This window comes from Oncorhynchus gorbuscha, linkage group LG04, assembly GCF_021184085.1.
Source record: "Oncorhynchus gorbuscha isolate QuinsamMale2020 ecotype Even-year linkage group LG04, OgorEven_v1.0, whole genome shotgun sequence".
Classification (NCBI taxonomy): Eukaryota; Metazoa; Chordata; class Actinopteri; order Salmoniformes; family Salmonidae; genus Oncorhynchus; species Oncorhynchus gorbuscha.
The window spans coordinates 5,065,486-5,084,637 of record NC_060176.1 but is presented as its reverse complement, the minus strand read 5'-3'; the positions used below and the strand labels follow the sequence as shown (position 1 = coordinate 5,084,637).

Sequence of the window (19,152 nt, the reverse complement as noted above, 5' to 3'; positions counted from 1 at the left end):
TTTAATTCACATCTCCAAAAACGCAGTTGTACTGTAATTATGAAACGGTTAAATTTTTAATTGAAATGCACTGCAGATATGAGTGAAATTGTGTAAAGTAAGTCCATCACACTGTATAAAGCTATGATAAATTATTATTAAAGCCTTACATTATTATTTAACGTTACTACGCTCAGTACGGTTTAATCTTAGGCCGTTGTACTCTGCTTCTTATGTTGTCCACCGTTTTTTTTGTATTTTTTTTTGTATTTCATTAATGTAAAGCTGCTTTGACAGAATGAAACAATTGTGAAAAGTGCTATATAAATAACATTTAATTGAATAAATAGATGAGCTATAATAATAATCACTTTAATTTATATAGCGCCTTTCAAAGGACCCAAGGTCGGTTGCTCACTGCACTGCAAAAATGTCTTTCTTACTTAGTATTTTTGTCTTGTTTTCAGTAAAAAAAAAAATATCTAAAAAACATCTTGAATATTTTCTTGAGCAAAATTACCTAGGAAAATAAGCAAAAAAATCTGCCAGTGAAACGAGAACTTTTCTAAAATTAAGTGTTTATGGAAAAAGTAAACTTATTTCAAGAGAATTTTTATTATATTGACAGATTTTTTATTTGCTTGTTTTAAGCACACATTTACTTAAAGTTTATATTTTTTGTCTAAACTATACTTATTTTGCTAGGTCATTTAGCAAATCAAGAAAATACATCTTTATTTAAGTTTTTTGTTGTTGATATTTTTACTGAAAACAAGACAAAAATACCAAGTAATTTTTTGCAGTGTGACTCCATTAAATGTGTGTGTGTGTGTGTAGATTAAACATGAACGGGCCAAAACGGACATGGCAGCAGGTCAAAATCAAATACAAGAACATTCTGCAGAATGGTATGGTCCCTGACTAATATTTAACAAAGCACAAGCATATATTGTACCCAGAAGGTGCCTGCTCACACATTGTCTGTACTGTTTTAGCAGTGAAAAAGAATACCCACAGACAAGGCACGGGTGGTGGGTCACCAAAGGCTGACCTTACCCCAGCAGAGGACATGGCCTTGGAGCTAAATAAAGGCAGGCCCGTCTTAGAGGGGATCCCTGGGGGGAAAGAGATGAGCATAGGTTCCTCCCAAGATGCCACCTGCTTCATTCAAGGTATGTCCTTCCATCTCTACATGGGATACAACCACATTCATATTGAATCAATTTGGACTGTCTGACTTTGGTTTACCTATTGCCTTGCGGTGTCTGGCAGCACTGTGTTCCTGTTAGAGCCACCAGCACAAGCACCAGACGATGCTGATCCAGTGAGTACTCCATCAAAGGCATACTGTAGGCCTGGCATGTCTTGTCTACTAGCTTCAATATGAATCCGATTAAATGTGATAGGGTGAAGGCCCCAGTGCAGCAGCAACAGCACATGATGGAGACGATGATGATGAGGAGGAGACCATCTCTCTGGATTCCAGAAGGCATGAGGTATCATGGTAAGACTGTGAAAGTACTATTTACTCTACAATGGTGAGGAGTCCTCATCAAAATCAAAAAATCTAATTTCTTTTACAGGACCCAGATGCTATACAGTGGGAAAACCAGCCTGGCAACATAGTGCGTATTAATAAAAGGACACCACATCCTGCCAAATTCCAGCTGCGCTAATTGTATTGTGTTCACAGAGCTCACAAGCTATCAGAAAGTTGTATGGCAACCACCTCCGGCGCCAAATAGAACTGGCAGACATAGACATTCAGTACAAGAAGAAAAAGATGGAAAATCTTGCACTGGAGTCCGAAATAAAAAAGAGGACAATTAGGAAACTGGACCTTGAAATAAAAAAACTTGAGAGGGAGGTGAGATATGCCTTCAATGTACACTGTATGCTAACTGTAACACAAATGTATTAATCATTATTTGTATTTCCTCCCCCAGCTCCAAGAAGATGACACAGCTCAAAATAAAAATTAGGTATATTCTCGTAAAGTCAAGTGAGCCATGACATATGAGCTCTTATTGTGAGCACACAGGACGGTGGCATCTTTCTAAGGTTTTTTTTATTTTCCCAGCAATCAGTACAACCAAGTCATCGTTATAAGGCATCGCCCTCTTTTGCCCACCCCCCCAGCACCAGGTGTGGCCACTAGCCTATATGAAGGCCCAAAATTGTGTGTTCCTTTCTGCTCTGACAATGGCATGCCCATTCGTGCGAGATGTGGTGGATGAAGAAGCACTTGTGCTGAGGAGAGCCTTCAGGCGAGAAAGGGTCTTCAGGGACCGGTTGGACCCACTGGCCTTCCCTGATGACCATCTATATGAAAGATACAGGTTTTCTGCAGATGGCATCAGGTATCTATGCAGACTACTGGGTCCCAGGATTAAGCACCGCACTGCACGGAGCCATGCACTGAGTGTGGAGCAAATGGTTTGTGTGGCCTTGAGCTTTTTTGCTAGTGGAGCCTTCCTGTACTCAGTGGGGGATGCAGAACAGCTGAACAAGGCCACAATTTGCCGCACAATAAGGAGTGTGTGTCTGGCTATCAAAGCATTAGCAGATGTCTTCATCTCCTTCCCTGGCCACAGAAGACTCTGTGACATCAAAGAGGAGTTCTATAGGATTGCAGGTAAGAGGATCTACAAATTACAGGACAACTGTTAACACATAGTAGGATACTCATTACTTTGTGTGACAGGTTTCCCCAATGTCATTGGTGCAGTGGACTGCACACACATAAGGATAAAAGCCCCTCAGGTGCCCATGAGGCCGATTTTGTGAATAGGAAATCCTTTCACAGCATTAATGTTCAGGTGAACATAACTTTTTGATATTGTCCATTGACGAACACTCTGCATTGCCAGTGATGTGCATTGATTGGTGTAATATTCCTCATCTTATGATTTCAGATGGTCTGCAATGCTGACTGTGTGATCAGCAATGTTGTGGCAAAATGGCCTGGCTCAGTCCATGACTCCAGAATCTTTCGGGCCTCTGAAATCTTTCATGCCTATCAAAGGTAAGCCACACAACCCCTATTTATAACCATCATGGCTGTGTCAAGAATATCACTGTGTTTATGAGGTAGTAATGATGAGATTTTGTGTTGACAGGTGAATTCTCTGGTGTGTTGCTGGGAGACAGGGGGTATGGCTGCCAGCCTTTTCTCCTGACACCTTTCACAGACCCCCAGGAAGCACAGCAGGCCTACAACCATGCCCATGCCAGGACCAGGGCCAGAGTTGAAATGACCTTTGGCCTCCTGAAGGCACGCTTTCACTGCCTTCACAAATTAAGGGTCAGCCCTGTTAGGGCATGTGATATTACTGTGGCTTGTGCTGTCCTCCACAATGTGGCCTGCCTGAGGAAGGAGAGGCCCCCCTAGAGTGCCACCAGCCATGGACTGGGACAATCCGGCAATCTTCCCTGATGATGACAGTGGTCGGCTGCTGAGGGACCAATATGTGTTGAATTATTTTAGTTAGTATGTGTGCTTTCAATTTTGGTTAAATATGTCCTGCGGTGGCAGAGGAATTTGGTTTTTTTTGGGTTCGTTTTTTTACGAATTTGGCCTCTTATGATGTTTGTGCGGTATACTGTGTGTAATACAAGGCTGCAGGGAGGCTACTGCATCCATTCATTTGTCTGTTCAGTTGATGTGTATGGATTTGTCCTGCATTTATTTTAGTGTGCAGACATGCAGGGTGTGTTATATACAGACCTTTGAATGTGTATGTATCATTTTGTATAATATGCTTGGATTCTGTGCTTTCCATCTTGTAGAGTCACTGTGACTTCAGTTTCGAAAGGAGCTGATGGTTTACCTGCTTTGTTTTGTCCTTATTCAATAAAGGAACATAATGTTACACATTGTGTTTTTATATTCATATGGAATGTGTATTTGTTTATATGACAGAGTACTAGGGCCACACTGAAGAAAAAGGATAAAGTCATAAATTTATGAGGCTGGTTCTTTCTGCAGAAAAGCTACATATTGTTTTGATACTTATGACAATGTGATACTTAATATTCTGGCACATCAGCATGTCTTTGTTTATGAAACCATACTGAAGTACAATTTCACGAAATGCCCCACATCTGTCATTTTAACAACTGTCCTCCTTTAAAACAACTGGTTACAATATTATGACTTGTCTTTTTTTCCCTCTGTGGCCCTAATATTCTATCATTTTATATATAGTCTATGGGAAACTGTAAATTATCTAATGATAGCAACATCTAAAAATCATTTTTTATCCAAAATCATTGAAATTAATGATCACAAACGTTTAAATAATGACAGTGGGTCTAGTTATATGTGATAACAATGTATAGTGAGCAGTGAAATAACTATTGGTTTCCATTTGTGGTGACTGCTGACTGACATTAGGGATGAGATTAAATAGATCCTGGAATTTAGCCTGGTCTGGAGCAGGCTAGCTCCACAGAATAAATCTCCATGGTAATTTATACCATAACATATCCTCCTGCCCCCTATCCATCTTTAGTGCAACCGGATTACGGATCAATTGAGCCAGGATCACCAAGATATCCTGGCTTAATCCCTTATCCTAGTTTTGTGCAACAGGCCCCTGGACATGAAATTCTGAGCGTCATCACAACAACTTTCAAAATAAAAGTCTATCAAGTGCAATGTTGTCCAGTAAAATCAGGGTTTGGGTACACTACACGTAATCAACTACATGTCTAATTAGGAAAAACAACTACCTGTAATCACTTACTTTACCAGCTAAAAATATTGCAATCAGATTATGGATGCTTTTGAAAAACTATGATTACTTTTTTATTCAGAAAGGATGTTTGCAAAAAACACATTCTGACATCTCTGTTTTCTCAAAAAAAAATGTTTTACCTTGACAGGCAAGTCAGTTAAGAACATATTCTTATTTTCAATGACGGCCTGGGAACAGTGGGTTAACTGCCTGTTCAGGGGCAGAACAAAAGATTTGTACCTTGTCAGCTTGGGGGTTTGAACTCACAACCTTCCGGTTACTAGTCCAACGCTCTAACCACTAGGCTACGCTGCCGCCTCAATGACTTTCAATTCAACATAAAAAAAGGTGCAAGTTTAAGTTTGTTCAAGTCAGAGACTAGTATGATGACACACCAAATTAGTTTGATGGATCCTTTATCTTTTTTCTAATTAAAAAGTAATGTAACTAGGATTACAGTTTTGGACAGGTAACTGTGGAAGTATTATGTTATGTAGATTATGTTACTGAGTTTGTGTTATCCTAGTTACATTACTGATGACTAGTTTGTAATAAATTACATTCAGAATGTAACCTACCCATCCATAAAATCTAATAAATTTGTTGAATTAATTCATGACAAACCCTGTTTACAGCAGGTATAAAAGGTGCAGTCAAATGCTTATGCACTAGCTTCCTCAACAATGCAGTAGAGTAATCAATAATAACAATGAAAAGAGTCAATCCTATGTCATATAAAATGTTATTTTTCACATGCGCCAAATACAACAAGTGTAGACTTTACCGTGAAATGCTCACTTGCAACAATGCAGAGTTAAAAAGTCAGATTTTGTTTTTGCTAAAGAAAAATAGTAACACAATAAATTAACAATAACGAGGCTACAGTATATACAAGGAGTACCGGTACAGAGTCAATGTACAGGGGTATAAGGTTGTTGAGGTAATATGTACATGTAGGTGGGGTAAAAATGACTAGTCAATCAGGAGAGATAATAAACAGAGTAGCAACAGTGCATGTAAAGAGTGAAAAAGTGTGTCTATATGCGAGTGTGTGGTGTTAATATGCATGTGTGTGTTTTGTGTGAGCGTATGTAGTGTGTGTGTGTGTGTGTGTGTGTGTGTGTGTGAGCGTATGTAGTGTGTGTGTGTGTGTGTGTGTGGTGTCAATATGCATGTGTGTGTGTGTGTGTTTTGTGTGTGTGAGCGTATGTAGTGTGTGTGTGTGCATGTATGCATGCAAAAAAGGGGGAGGGTGGGGGTGGAGGGGGATCAATGTAAAATGCGCCCAACACAATGCATTCACGCACAAAAAATAATTATTGTATAAACTGTAATGGGGAAGGCATACATAATCTACTGTAAAACATAAATACAATAAAACAATACATCAAATATTTAACAACCTGTTCATTTTTCTTTGTCACATCTAGCTAACCACATTACTGTCACACTCAGACAGAAACCCTTGTTTGTTTTATTACAAAAGTAAAGTGACCGTTACTGCTTTCGAGGCCAAGGGTGATATAAGGAAGTACTCCCCAGACAAAATCATTATTTCTTAGGAAACAGCAGTTGACTGCAGTGCAAAATGAAGAGCTCGGGCTCCTCCATCTCAGACGATGATGATGCATTGTTTAATGAAATGTCAACCGTAGGGCGATCAGTAGTCTGTGTGATCCTGGGCCTGTCGTTCCTGGTGGGGGTCCCGGGGAACCTGCTGGTGATCTGGACCATCCTGAGGCACATCCAGCAGCGCTCCCACACCGTGGTGCTCATCCTCCACCTGGCTGCTGCAGACCTGCTGGTGCTCATCACCCTGCCCCTGTGGATCTACTCCCTGGCCCGCTCCTGGGTGTTCGGGGAGGCATCCTGTAAGGCCATAGTGTACATCATCAACACCTGCATGTACAGCAGCGTCTTCCTCATCACCCTCATGAGCGTCGAGCGCTTCCTTGTCATCTGGTACCCATTCAAGATGTTGTGTTGGAAGACCAAGGCCATTATGGACTCTAGGTTCTGGCTTTCCTTTTAGGGATCCCATCCATTCTTACCCGCTCCATCGATGAGATCGATGGGACTGAGCAGTGTCTTTTCAGGGAGTACAGCTCAGTGGCCCAAGAGGTGGTGTTCTTATGCCTGGAGAGCTTGGTTGGCTTCGTGGTCCCCTTCTCCACCCTGGCTCTCTGTTCCTGTCTAGTAGCAACACACATGAGGACAATGCATTTCGGCAGCAGCAAACAGAAGTCGACAGTTCTGATCAGTAGTGTGTGTGGTGGTAGCCTTTGTTCTCTGCTGGCTTCCTCACCATGTCCTCAACACTGTAGACCTAGTCAGCATCCTGACAGAGGATCCAGATGATGTTGTGCCTGTTTCAGTGGCCCAGACTGCAATAGTGTTTATCTCTGGAGTGCTGGCCTTCATTAGTAGCTCTGTGAACCCTGTGTTCTATTCCTTCGCTGCAAGGAACTTCCAGGGCAAGGAACTCTCCTCACACACCTCCTCCAAGCGAAGGGGATCTGGCAACACAATAGAATCTGGCAACACAATAGGATCGGAAAACACAATGTCCTCAGTAAGGCCAGACTGCAATAATACCACAGACATAACTACCATGTAGGACTACAGAGATGGTCGTGCTGGATAAGATCATTCTGGATAAGTCGTTCTGGATAAGAGTGGCTGCTAAATTACTAAAATGTCAAATGAAAACTGTGACCTGATCATTGATTCAGATGTCAGCATTGATGAGAAATAAATATGTCTAGAATCTAGAAGTTTTAATTAACAGTTGTATTTTCATGATCATGGTACAAAATGTAGATATTGTTGTGGTCCTTTTGATATATACGGTGAGAAAAGCTCACACAAGTAATTCAATTGTGACTATTTCAACACAATAAAGCGATTGCATTTGCTCATAAAGTGGTATAATCTAAATAACATTTATTCATGGTCATGTTACAATTCCTTGAATATTATATTATTTAACCTTTATTTTGTCTTGAAATTCATGTTACATAAAATAACACACTGTCTTACTCTATTTGATCACAATAAAAACATATCATCTGATCTCAAGTTCATATGACTTCAATAAAAGTAATTTGTGGTCAATACAATTGTTTGAACTCTTAAAATAGCTCAGAAGATATACTTTTCCAGACAGTGCCACAATAAGGACCCACTGGATGACTCAGTGCTGTCTCTCACAGAATGATGGCTCTGTGAAAAACCAACCTCTTTCCTGTTCTCCTCAGCAAAGTTAAAGGGAAGTGAAAGCTTGCTGGTGCAGCACTTTTTTTCTGTCTGAGTATGTACACCAGATAGAAGGCACGTAAAGCGAGGTGAGGCAAGGCGATCGGCAGCATCAACCAGAACCGTTCGATCATCAGCTGTCTTCAGCTTCAGAGTCCACCATGGCTCCTGATGAGTTTCCTGGCGGGACAGTGGTGGCCTGTGTGATCCTGGGCCTGTCGTTCCTGGTGGGGGTTCCGGGGAACCTGCTGGTGATCTGGACCATCCTGAGGCACGTCCAGCAGCGCTCCCACACCGTGGTGCTCATCCTCCACCTGGCTGCTGCAGACCTGCTGGTGCTCATCACCCTGCCCCTGTGGATCTACTCCCTGGCCCGCTCCTGGGTGTTCGGGGAGGCATCCTGTAAGGCCATGGTGTACATCATCAATACCTGCATGTACAGCAGCGTCTTCCTCATCACCCTCATGAGCGTCGAGCGCTTTGTCGCTGTCCGACACCCCTTTGCCTCAGCCGGCTGGAGGAGGAAGAAGGCCTTGAATAAAGTTATTCTTGTTCTGTGGGCTGCTGCGTTCCTATTCAGCACCCCGGTCTTTCCCACCCAGGTGGTGGAGGGGGATCCTGGGGAGGAGCATTGCCTGTACAGGGACTACACCTCAGACGGCCAGGAGGCAGTGTGTGTTCTACTGGAGACGCTGGTGGGCTTTGCTGTCCCCTTTTGCATTCTTGTGGTCTGCTACAGCTGTCTCTACAGCCGCATCGCACAGATTACCTTTAAGTCCAAGCGCAAGTCCATGGGGTTGATTGCAAGCATGGTAGTGGTGTTCGCATTATGCTGGACCCCTCACCACGTCGGCAACGTGCTCTCCCTCATCATCCTCACCATCAAGGGTTCCCACCGAGAGGCCGCAGCGCGTATAGAGAGCGTCAGAACCACCATGACTTTCATTGCTGGAGCGCTCGTGTTCATCAGTAGCTCGGTCAACCCTTTGCTCTATGTGTTTGTGGCGCGTACGTTCCGGCGTTCTCTGAGGGAGACAGGCATTCAGAAATTGTTCTGGCACATCTCAAGCACAGCTCCCGGAGAGGGGACTAAAGAACTGTTCTTTGTGACCAAGAGACCAAGCATCTCTCAGACACAGAGCCACAGCTCTCAGTGTGTTACAGAGCCTAAGGAACAAATGGATGTACTTGTAAATATATGTGAAAATGTTTCTTCCTGAGATTGAAAATGATGTTTATCATGTTTTTGATAAAGTTTTTTTTTTTGTGAAGTTTGATTTGTCACATTGTTTCTATATGTTAATTAACTTAAAATGTAGAATAGCAATTGTTAGTAATGTCTATGTCAAACATGATGCATATAAAAACATTAAAATAGGTTCTGTATATCATTTTACCTGTAGTGAATTTGAATTAACATTTGAAATACTTTTTAACATATACACATTTTTCTATGTAGGCCCCACTGTGTTAGACACATTTTTCTATGTAGGCCCCACTGTGTTAGACACATTTTTCTATGTAGGCCCCACTGTGTTAGACACATTTTTCTATGTAGGCCCACTGTGTTAGACACATTTTTCTATGTAGGCCCCACTGTGTTAGACACATTTTTCTATGTAGGCCCACTGTGTTAGACACATTTTTCTATGTAGGCCCACTGTGTTAGACACATTTTTCTATGTAGGTCCCTCTGTGTTAGACACATTTTTCTATGTAGGCCCACTGTGTTAGACACATTTTTCTATGTAGGCCCCACTGTGTTAGACACATTTTTCAGTTGTGGTATCATGCTCATTTCATGCTCAAATGTTTTTATATTCCATGTGCCACAGAAGAAAGAGCTTCATAGAAAAAAGTAACATAGTGTCACTGTATATGTTTGTCTGAAGCTATATGATATGAGTATAATGACTGAGTGTACTGTATGTATTCAGCTGCTTATCTTGAGGCCTTGCCTCAATACATTTATTTTAGACCCTCCTGATCTGGATAGAATATATTTCACCCACAGCTTTAGCCTTCATGATAATGGCTGCCACAGATATCAGACTCTTCCTGTCATACTGAGCTTTCCAACTGTCTTCATACTGATCATTTCATTGTTATAGTTGAAGTCAATGAACATGTGTATGTACCCCATGCCATATTTCTTGATATATTTTATTTAACCTTTATTTAACTAGGTAAGTCAGTTAAGAACAAATTCTTATTTATAATGATGGCCTACCCCGGACGACGGTTGGCCAATTTTTCGCCGCCCTATGGGACTCCCAATCATGGCCGGATGTGATACAGCCTGGATTCAAACCAGGGACTAAAGTGACACCTCTTGCAATGGGATGCAGTGCCTTAGACCGCTGCACCACTCGGGAGTCCTTTATGCATTTATTAAATAAAATAACTTATTAAAAAAAATATCACTTAAAAAAATGTGTTGAAAGTGTTTCAAAGACCATTTTTAACTGGGATGGTTCAAGCCCTGATTGCTGATTGTCTGACAGCCACGGTATATCAGATCGTATACCACAGGTATGACAAAACATCTATTTTTACTGCTCTAACTAATTACGTTGGTAACCAGTTTATAATAACAATACGGCACCTCTGGGGTTTGTGATATATGGCCAATATACCACGGTTTAGGGCTGTGTCCAGGCACTCCACAAAGCGCCGTGCTTAAGAACAGTCCTGAGCCGAGGTATATTCACCATATACCACACCTCCTTGTGCCTTATTGCTTAATTATAAGTGTTACAAAAATGTTTTTTCAGTCAGAAAGTATAAATTCTCTAGTTCTGTTGTTCCGGTCTACACGAAACATCTGTTCTGCGACAGCACGAGTCATGCTTTCAACTTCCCTCTCATCTACGGAGATTGCAACATGAAAACCTGCCTTGTGTCCCCTTTGACCATTGACGAAATGAGGAATTGTGTACTACTCTTTGGCACAGTCATATTGGAGAGAAAACTAAATTGTTTTTGTTGGGCTAGGGGGTTTCTTATGTCAGCTAAATCTAGTGAAACATTTTATTAAAATAGGATACATTTTATTTTCATCAATATCATACTATTGATTGTAAATGATGATCCATCAGTCCTTATAGTCCAATAGGTGGCAGTGTACCTATTTTCCAATGACTGTGGAATTCTGACACATTCACAAGTCATTGCCCTCTCTCTCCATTTAATAGCAGTTTCTACATAACTTTTAAATCAACTGAAAATGAACCCGCCTAAAAGATGTACGCTAAGGTGTTATTTCACTATATATTAGGTAAGATGTGATTAGCTTTATATCTGTGTTGACTGTCAAGAGGCTCCACAGTGTCTCCGCATGTATTCTTCTGAAGGAGTGAGTCACGCAGCGTTTGGCTGGGAGTCAGACGGGGCTCTGTCTCATCCTGCTCTAGTAAGCTTGGCTCTATTCAATGAGTCACGCTGTCACTCAGACACACACACACACACACACACACACACACACACACACACACACACACACACACACACACACACACACACACACACACACACACACACACACACACACACACACACACACACACACACACACACACACACACACACACACTGAATAGAAGAATTACTGCAGGAGACCACTCCAGGGCTGGGCAGGGCAGCTTGTGTCAACACAACCCAATTACAGGACAACACTGCCTAAATTGTTTTTCATCTGCTCCTGTAGTATGTACAATATTCATGTAAGGGGTGCAGTGATCTCCGTTACCCTTTGTATATTTGTGAAAAATTATACTGTGACACTGTCTCCAGTAATCACAGCTGTGGGTGGTGGTGGTGCTGGCTGCTGCCCCAGCAGGTGCTCCTGTCTTGTCTGAACCTAAGCCTAACCAATCAATGTGAATGTTTCAGCCAGCCTGAGGATGGGCCTGTGGCTCCTGTGGTCTTCATCACTGCTCTGGGGCCTGGGGCTGCTGACTAAAATCCACTTGTGTCACACTGACAGAGGCCGAAACGGCCTGCGGCTTACCTACATCATATAACTGTCAACTAACCAATGGCCTTGGCTCATGTCTTGCTTCACTGATGTTTCTTGCATAGAGTGTAATAGGCTACACTCAACTGCACACTGAAAATGAGGTGTTGACACTGATCATCATCTCCTCTTTGACTTATTGTGAGTCACAGTTATCGGTGTGACAATGTAATTATGGACAATTACAGAAGGTAAATGGTGTGACGTGTGTTATGTGTGCAGAGCACATCAGCAAGAGGACTCTGCCAAGCTCTGAATGTGTGGTGCAAAATGAGGAAACAACCGTCAGTGTGTGACAAAAAGTTAGCAGGGGGGTCAAACACATGTAAACCATAAGTCACAGCTCTTTTTTATTTTATATTTTATTTTACCTTTATTTTACTAGGCAAGTCAGTTAAGAACAAATTCTTATTTTCAATGACAGCCTAGGAACTGCCTGTTCAGGGGCAGAACGACAGATTTGTACCTTGTCAGCTCAGGGATTCGAACTTGCAACCTTTCGGTTACTAGTCCAACGCTCTAACCACTAGGCTACCCTGCCACCCCTTGCCAGAGTAGGATTGTCTCTCTAGTCTTGAGAAAATGGACAAGTTCATTCAGAATTTGTCACCATTAACACTCACTGAAGGAAACAAAACATAGAGACCTTATGGCAATTCCCGTTATGTGTAGATAAAAACAAGTGGGAAATACATGCCAGTCCCATCATGCATCACAGTCCCATCATACATCACAGTCCCATCATACATCACAGCACCAGCATACATCCCAGTACCATCATACATCACAGTACCATCATACATCACAGACCCATCATACATCACAGTCCCATCATACATCACAGTCCCATCATACATCACAGTCCCATCATACATCACAGTCCCATCATACATCACAGTCCCATCATACATCACAGACCCATCATACATGACAGTCCCATCATACATCACAGTCCCATCATACATGACAGTCCCATCATACATCACAGACCCATCATACATGACAGTCCCATCATACATCACAGACCCATCATACATGACAGACCCATCATACATGACAGTCCCATCATACATCACAGACCCATCATACATGACAGTCCCAGCATACATCACAGACCCAGCATACATGACAGACCCATCATACATGACAGTCCCATCATACATCACAGACCCATCATACATCACAGTCCCATCATACATCACAGTCCCATCATACATCACAGTCCCATCATACATCACAGTCCCATCATACATCACAGACCCATCATACATGACAGTCCCATCATACATGACAGTCCCATCATACATCACAGTCCCATCATACATGACAGTACCATCATACATCACAGACCCATCATACATGACAGTCCCATCATACATGACAGACCCATCATACATGACAGTCCCATCATACATGACAGTTCCATCATACATGACAGTACCATCATACATCACAGTCCCATCATACATCCCAGCACCAGCATACATCCCAGTCCCATCATACATGACAGTCCCATCATACATCACAGTCCCATCATACATGACAGTACCATCATACATCACAGTCCCATCATACATCACAGTCCCATCATACATCACAGTGCCATCATACATCACAGTTCCATCATACATGACAGTACCATCATACATCACAGTCCCATCATACATCCCAGCACCAGCATACATCCCAGTCCCATCATACATCACAGTCCCATCATACATCACAGTCCCATCATACATCACAGTCCCATCATACATGACAGTCCCATCATACATGACAGTCCCATCATACATCACAGTCCCATCATACATGACAGTCCCATCATACATCACAGTCCCATCATACATCACAGTCCCATCATACATGACAGTCCCATCATACATGACAGTCCCATCATAGATCACAGTACCATCATACATGACAGTACCATCATACATCACAGTCCCATCATACATGACAGTACCATCATACATCACAGACCCATCATACATCACAGTCCCATCATACATCACAGTCCCATCATACATCATAGTCCCATCATACATGACAGTACCATCATACATCACAGTCCCATCATACATCACAGCACCAGCATACATGACAGTCCCATCATTCACCACTGGTATGTTGTATGCATAGGCTTTAGGAAAAATAATGCATGCAACACCTCATACGGAACTTTGTATGTATAGGCCTTAGGAAATCTGTAATATAGGAAACCGCCAACCATATGTCTTAAACACACTTTCTCTGACACAGCAGGGCCTAAAAGCTTTCATCCGAGTTTCATACACTCAGTGCGCGTGAGACAGAGAGAGACAGAGAGCGAGAGCGTGAGAGAGAGACCTTCACCAGAAGAATTTCAATGTGAAGGGATCCACCACTCCTGAGGCTTGGGGAAACAATAGGGTGAAAAGAGGTGATGAGACAAAAGTCCTTTCCTTTGTATTGTGTACAGCCCATAGTTACCTAAAGTACAGAAGGAATAGGCCTAGAGAGCAACAAAACACACCATCTGGGAACCAGGCCATGTATTAACAATTCACAGGGCTCCCAAGAGGCAGCAGACGTGTGCCATGTGCCTGGGCAAGTACCTGTAGGAATGTACAGAAGTTTTTTTTCTTGTAGCCTAGCTATGAGGTATGTATGTATAGGCCTTAGGAAAAATATTGCATGCAACACATCATACTATATGTTGCAGTGGTGTAAAGTACTTAAGTAAAAATACTTGAAAGTACTACTTAAGTCGTTTTTTGGGGGGTAACTGTACATTACTTTACTATTTCTGACAACTTTTAATTTTACTTCACTACATTCCTAAAGAAAATAATGTTATTTTTACTCCATACATTTTCTATGAAATGCAAAAGTACTCGTTACATTTTGAATGCTTAGCAGGGTGGGAAAATGGTCAAATTCATGCATTTATCAAGAGAACATCCACAGTTATTGCCTCTAATCTGGCGGACTCACTAAACACAAATGCTTTGTTTGTAAATGATGTCTGAGTGTTGGAGTGTGGCCCTGGCTATCCGTCAATAAAAAACAAGTAAATGGTGCCATCTGGTTTGCTTAATATAATGATTTTTTATTTTTATTTATACCTTTACTTTTACTTTCAATAATTAAGTATATTTTAGCAATTACATTTACTTTTGATACTTAAGTATATTTAAAACCAAATACTTTTAGACTTTTACTCAAGTAGTATTTTACTGGGTCACTTTCTCTTTTACTTGAGTAATTTTGGTATGTTTACTTTTACTAAAGTATGACAATTGGGTACTTTTTCCACCACTGGTATGTTGTATGCATAGGCCTTAGGAAAAATAATGCATGCAACACCTCATACTGTAACGACGTTCGTCTGTTGTATGAAGAGAGTCAGACCGAAATGCAGCGTGTAGGTTACTCATGACTTTAATGAAAATAATCGCGGTACATGAAATAACTGTATATGAAAACAACAAACGTGAAACCTATTACAGCCTATCTGGTGACTACAACACTAAGACAGGAACAAACACCCACAAAATACAACGCAAACTCAGGCTACCTAAATACGGTTCCCAATCAGAGACAACGATAAGCAGCTGACTCGAATTGAGAATCGCCTCAGGCAGCCAAGCCTAACTAGACACACCCCTAATCATACACAATCCCAATTACTACAAACCCCAATACGAAACACAACATATAAACCCATGTCACACCCTGGCTTACCCAAACATATACCAAAAACACAAAATATAATGACCAAGGCGTGACACATACGGTATGTTGTATGCATAGGCCTTAGGAAAAATAATGCATGCAACACCTCATACGGTATGTTGTATGCATAGGCCTTAGGAAAAATAATGCATTTTATGAGACATTTTCCCAAGACTTACTGTTGAGTTATTTTATGTCCTTCCACACAGGTGTGCCGTCACTCACACAACCAGTTTCTCTGAACAGATCCGACCACCAAGCCATAAGACTGTTGAACAGTTAATCAAATGGCTACCCTGACTATTTGCATTGACACCCTTTTTATTTGCACTGACTCTGTTGCACTGGCTCTGTGCACACTCACTGGACTGTACCCACACACTTACCTATACTACACTGACACACCAACACACATAGACTACTTAAGACAACATGCACTCACTCACTCACTCACTCACTCACTCACTCACTCACTCACACACTCACACACACACTCACACACTCACACACTCACACACTCACACACTCACACACTCACACACTCACACACACACTCACACACACTCACACACACACTCACACACACACACACACACTCACACACGCTGATGTTACTCTGTTTATTATCTATCCTGATTGCCTAGTCACTTTTACCCCTGCCTACATGTACAGTTGAAGTCGGAAGTTTACATATACTTAGGTTGGAGTCATTAAAGCTCGTTTTTCAACCACTCCACAAATTTATTGTTAACAAACTATAGTTTTGGCAAGTCTGTTAGGACATCTACTTTGTGCACGACAAGTATTTTTTCCCAACAATTGTTTACAGACGATTATTTAAATTCACTGTATCACAATTCCAGTGGGTCAGAAGTTTACATGCACTATGTTGACTGTGCCTTTAAACAGCTTGGAAAATTAATGGCTTTAGAAGCTTCTGATAGGCTAATTGACATAATTTGAGTCAATTGGAGGTGTACCTGTGGATGTATTTCAAGACTTACTTTCAAACTCAGTGCCTCTTTGCTTGACATCATGGGGAAATCAAAAGAAATCAGCAAAGACTTCAGAAAAAAAATTGTTGACCTCCACAAGTTTGGTTCATCCTTGGGAGCAATTTCCAAACGCCTGAAGGTACCACATTCATCTGTACAAACAATAGTACGCAAGTATAAACACCATGGGACCACGCAGCCATCATACCGCTCAGGAAAAAGACGCGTTCTGTCTCCTAGAGATGAACGTACTTTGGTGCGAAAAGTGCAAATCAATCCCAGAACAACAGCAAAGGACCTTGTGAAGATGCTGGAGGAAACGGGTACAAAAGTATCTATATCCACAGTAAAATGAGTCCTATAAATTTGTGAGCAGAACTGAAAGTGTGTGCGAGCAGGGAAGCCTATAAACCTGACTCTGTTACACCAGCTTTGTCAGGAGGAATGGGCCAAAATTCACCCAACTTATTGTGGAAAGCTTGAGGAAGGCTACCCGAAATGTTTGCTCCAAGTTAAACAATTTAAAAGCCATGTTACCAAATACTAAGTGAGTGTATGTAAACTTCTGACCCACTGGGAATGTGATGAAAGAAATAAAAGTTGAAATAAATCATTCTCTACTATTATTCTGACATTTCACATTCTTAAAATAAAGTTGTGATCCTAACTGACCTAAGACAGGGAATTTTTACTAGGAATAAATGTCAGGAATTGTGAAAAACTGAGTTTAAATGTATTTGGCTAAGGTGTATGTTAACTTCCGACTGTACATACTACCTCAACTACTTCTAACCCTTTCACATTGACTCGGTACCGGTACTCCTTGTATTCAGTCTCATTATTGCTATTTTATCTTGTTACTATTTCCTTTAAAAAAAACTCATTTATCTTACTTTTTAACTCTGCATTGTTGGGAAAGGGCTCGTAAGTAAGGATTTCACAGTAAAGTCTACACCCGTTGTATTTGACGCATGTGACAAATACGTTATTTGATTCTATTTTTTTTATTTATTCATTATTTTTACCAGGTAAGTTGACTGAGAACACATTCTCATTTACAGCAATGACCTGGGGAATATTTACAGGGGAGAGGAGGCGGATGAATGAGCCAATTATAAACTGGGGATTATTAGGTGACCGTGATGGTTTGAAGGTCAGATTGGGAATTTAGCCAGGACACCGGGGTTAACACTTACGATAAGTGCCATGGGATCTTTAATGACACCCGTTTAACGTCCCATCCAAAAGACAGCACACTACACAGAGTAGTGTCCACCAATCACTGGGCTGGGGAATTGGGACATTTTTTTAGACCAGAGGAAAGAGTGCCTCCTAATGGCCCTCCAACACCACTTCCAGCAACATTTGGTCTCCCATCCAGGGACTGACCAGTACCAACCCTGCTTAGCTTCAAAAGAAAGCCAGCAGTGGTATGCAGGGTGGTATGCTGCCAGCAAATAAATAGGAGCTTGACAAACCTGGTGATGGTTAGTCATTACCAGCCAGGGACATGCATGTATTCTGTATTGGGTGGTGCAACAGAGTTTCACTTTCAAACTTGGCACAAGAGAAGCTAACATTCCTATATTCTTTGAAAAACATGGACAGACGCCATCATCGCATCAATGCTGGGTAATAAATTCTGCAGTCAAACTTGATCATTATGCAATTCAGCATTTTTACTGGATATGCATTCAACAAAAGTTAAACATTGCCATTTTGCTACTATTTCTGTTAAGTCTACACATACAATTTCATGCATACCTTGGATATATCCAACCTATGCACCACACAGAACACAGAATGCATTGCAACTGCCTGTGCAAAGCAATGCTGCAAAGGCAAACACAGTGTTCTCTCATCTACCCTTCTGCAAGCAGTGCTGATGCACCAAGTCTGGTACCAACAGGACCCTGAACAGCTTCTACCCCAATTCCACAAGACGGCTAAATATTTAACCAAATAACTACCCAGACTATCTGCATTGACCCCCTTTGAGAGACTGCATTTGACTCATCACACATGATGCTGCTATTGTTTATTATATTTTTCTAGTCACTTTATCCCTACCTATAAGCACATATCTATCTCAATTACCTCGTGCTCCTGCACATCGACTTGGAACTGGTACTCCATGTATATATCATTACTCACTGTTTATGTATTCCTTCTGTTATTCTTTTTCTGTTTTTCTCTACATTGTTGGGAAGGGCGCGTAAGTAAGCATTTCACTGTTAGTCTACAGCTGTTGTTTGCCAAGCATGTGACAAATAACGTTTGATTTGATTTGGATTTGAATGTAGCCTTTCTTCTGGTGTGCCAAATCGCAAAATCACTGTCGGTGTGATCGAGGCTTTAGACGCTGTGCTACTTCAAAGATGTGTGAACAGCCGGATTCGTATTTGTTACTACTTCCGCCAAACACGCTAAACCAATCAGGTTAGGTTACATAGGT

General features: G+C 41.5%; 2 protein-coding genes and 1 pseudogene across 5 annotated transcripts; all 3 read left to right on the top strand.

Annotated features, from left to right (window-relative positions):
- The first annotated feature begins 1,238 nt into the window (after nucleotides 1-1,238).
- LOC124033569 (putative nuclease HARBI1) lies at nucleotides 1,239-2,988 on the top strand. 4 transcript variants are annotated; one of them, XR_006838413.1, is made up of 5 exons: nucleotides 1,239-1,303; nucleotides 1,386-1,846; nucleotides 1,926-1,961; nucleotides 2,060-2,614; nucleotides 2,684-2,888. XR_006838413.1 is itself a non-coding variant. In XM_046345620.1 (3 exons), exons 2-3 carry the CDS (start codon nucleotides 2,143-2,145, stop codon nucleotides 2,764-2,766), a joined length of 555 nt encoding a protein of 184 aa, XP_046201576.1. In that variant the 5' UTR covers nucleotides 1,239-1,303; nucleotides 1,386-2,142; the 3' UTR covers nucleotides 2,767-2,888. The 4 variants fall into 4 exon arrangements, 2 of the variants coding, with proteins under 2 accessions (XP_046201576.1, XP_046201577.1); XR_006838412.1 differs by lacking the exon at nucleotides 2,684-2,888 and adding an exon at nucleotides 2,895-2,988 and having other exon boundaries at nucleotides 1,926-2,614; XM_046345620.1 differs by having other exon boundaries at nucleotides 1,386-2,614.
- A 3,322-nt stretch (nucleotides 2,989-6,310) lies between these two features.
- Nucleotides 6,311-7,394, top strand: LOC124033568 (annotated as a pseudogene).
- A 607-nt stretch (nucleotides 7,395-8,001) lies between these two features.
- LOC124033567 (leukotriene B4 receptor 1-like) lies at nucleotides 8,002-9,364 on the top strand. The gene has a single exon (XM_046345619.1). It carries the CDS (start codon nucleotides 8,135-8,137, stop codon nucleotides 9,191-9,193), a length of 1,059 nt encoding a protein of 352 aa, XP_046201575.1. The 5' UTR covers nucleotides 8,002-8,134; the 3' UTR covers nucleotides 9,194-9,364.
- The last annotated feature ends 9,788 nt before the right edge of the window (nucleotides 9,365-19,152 follow it).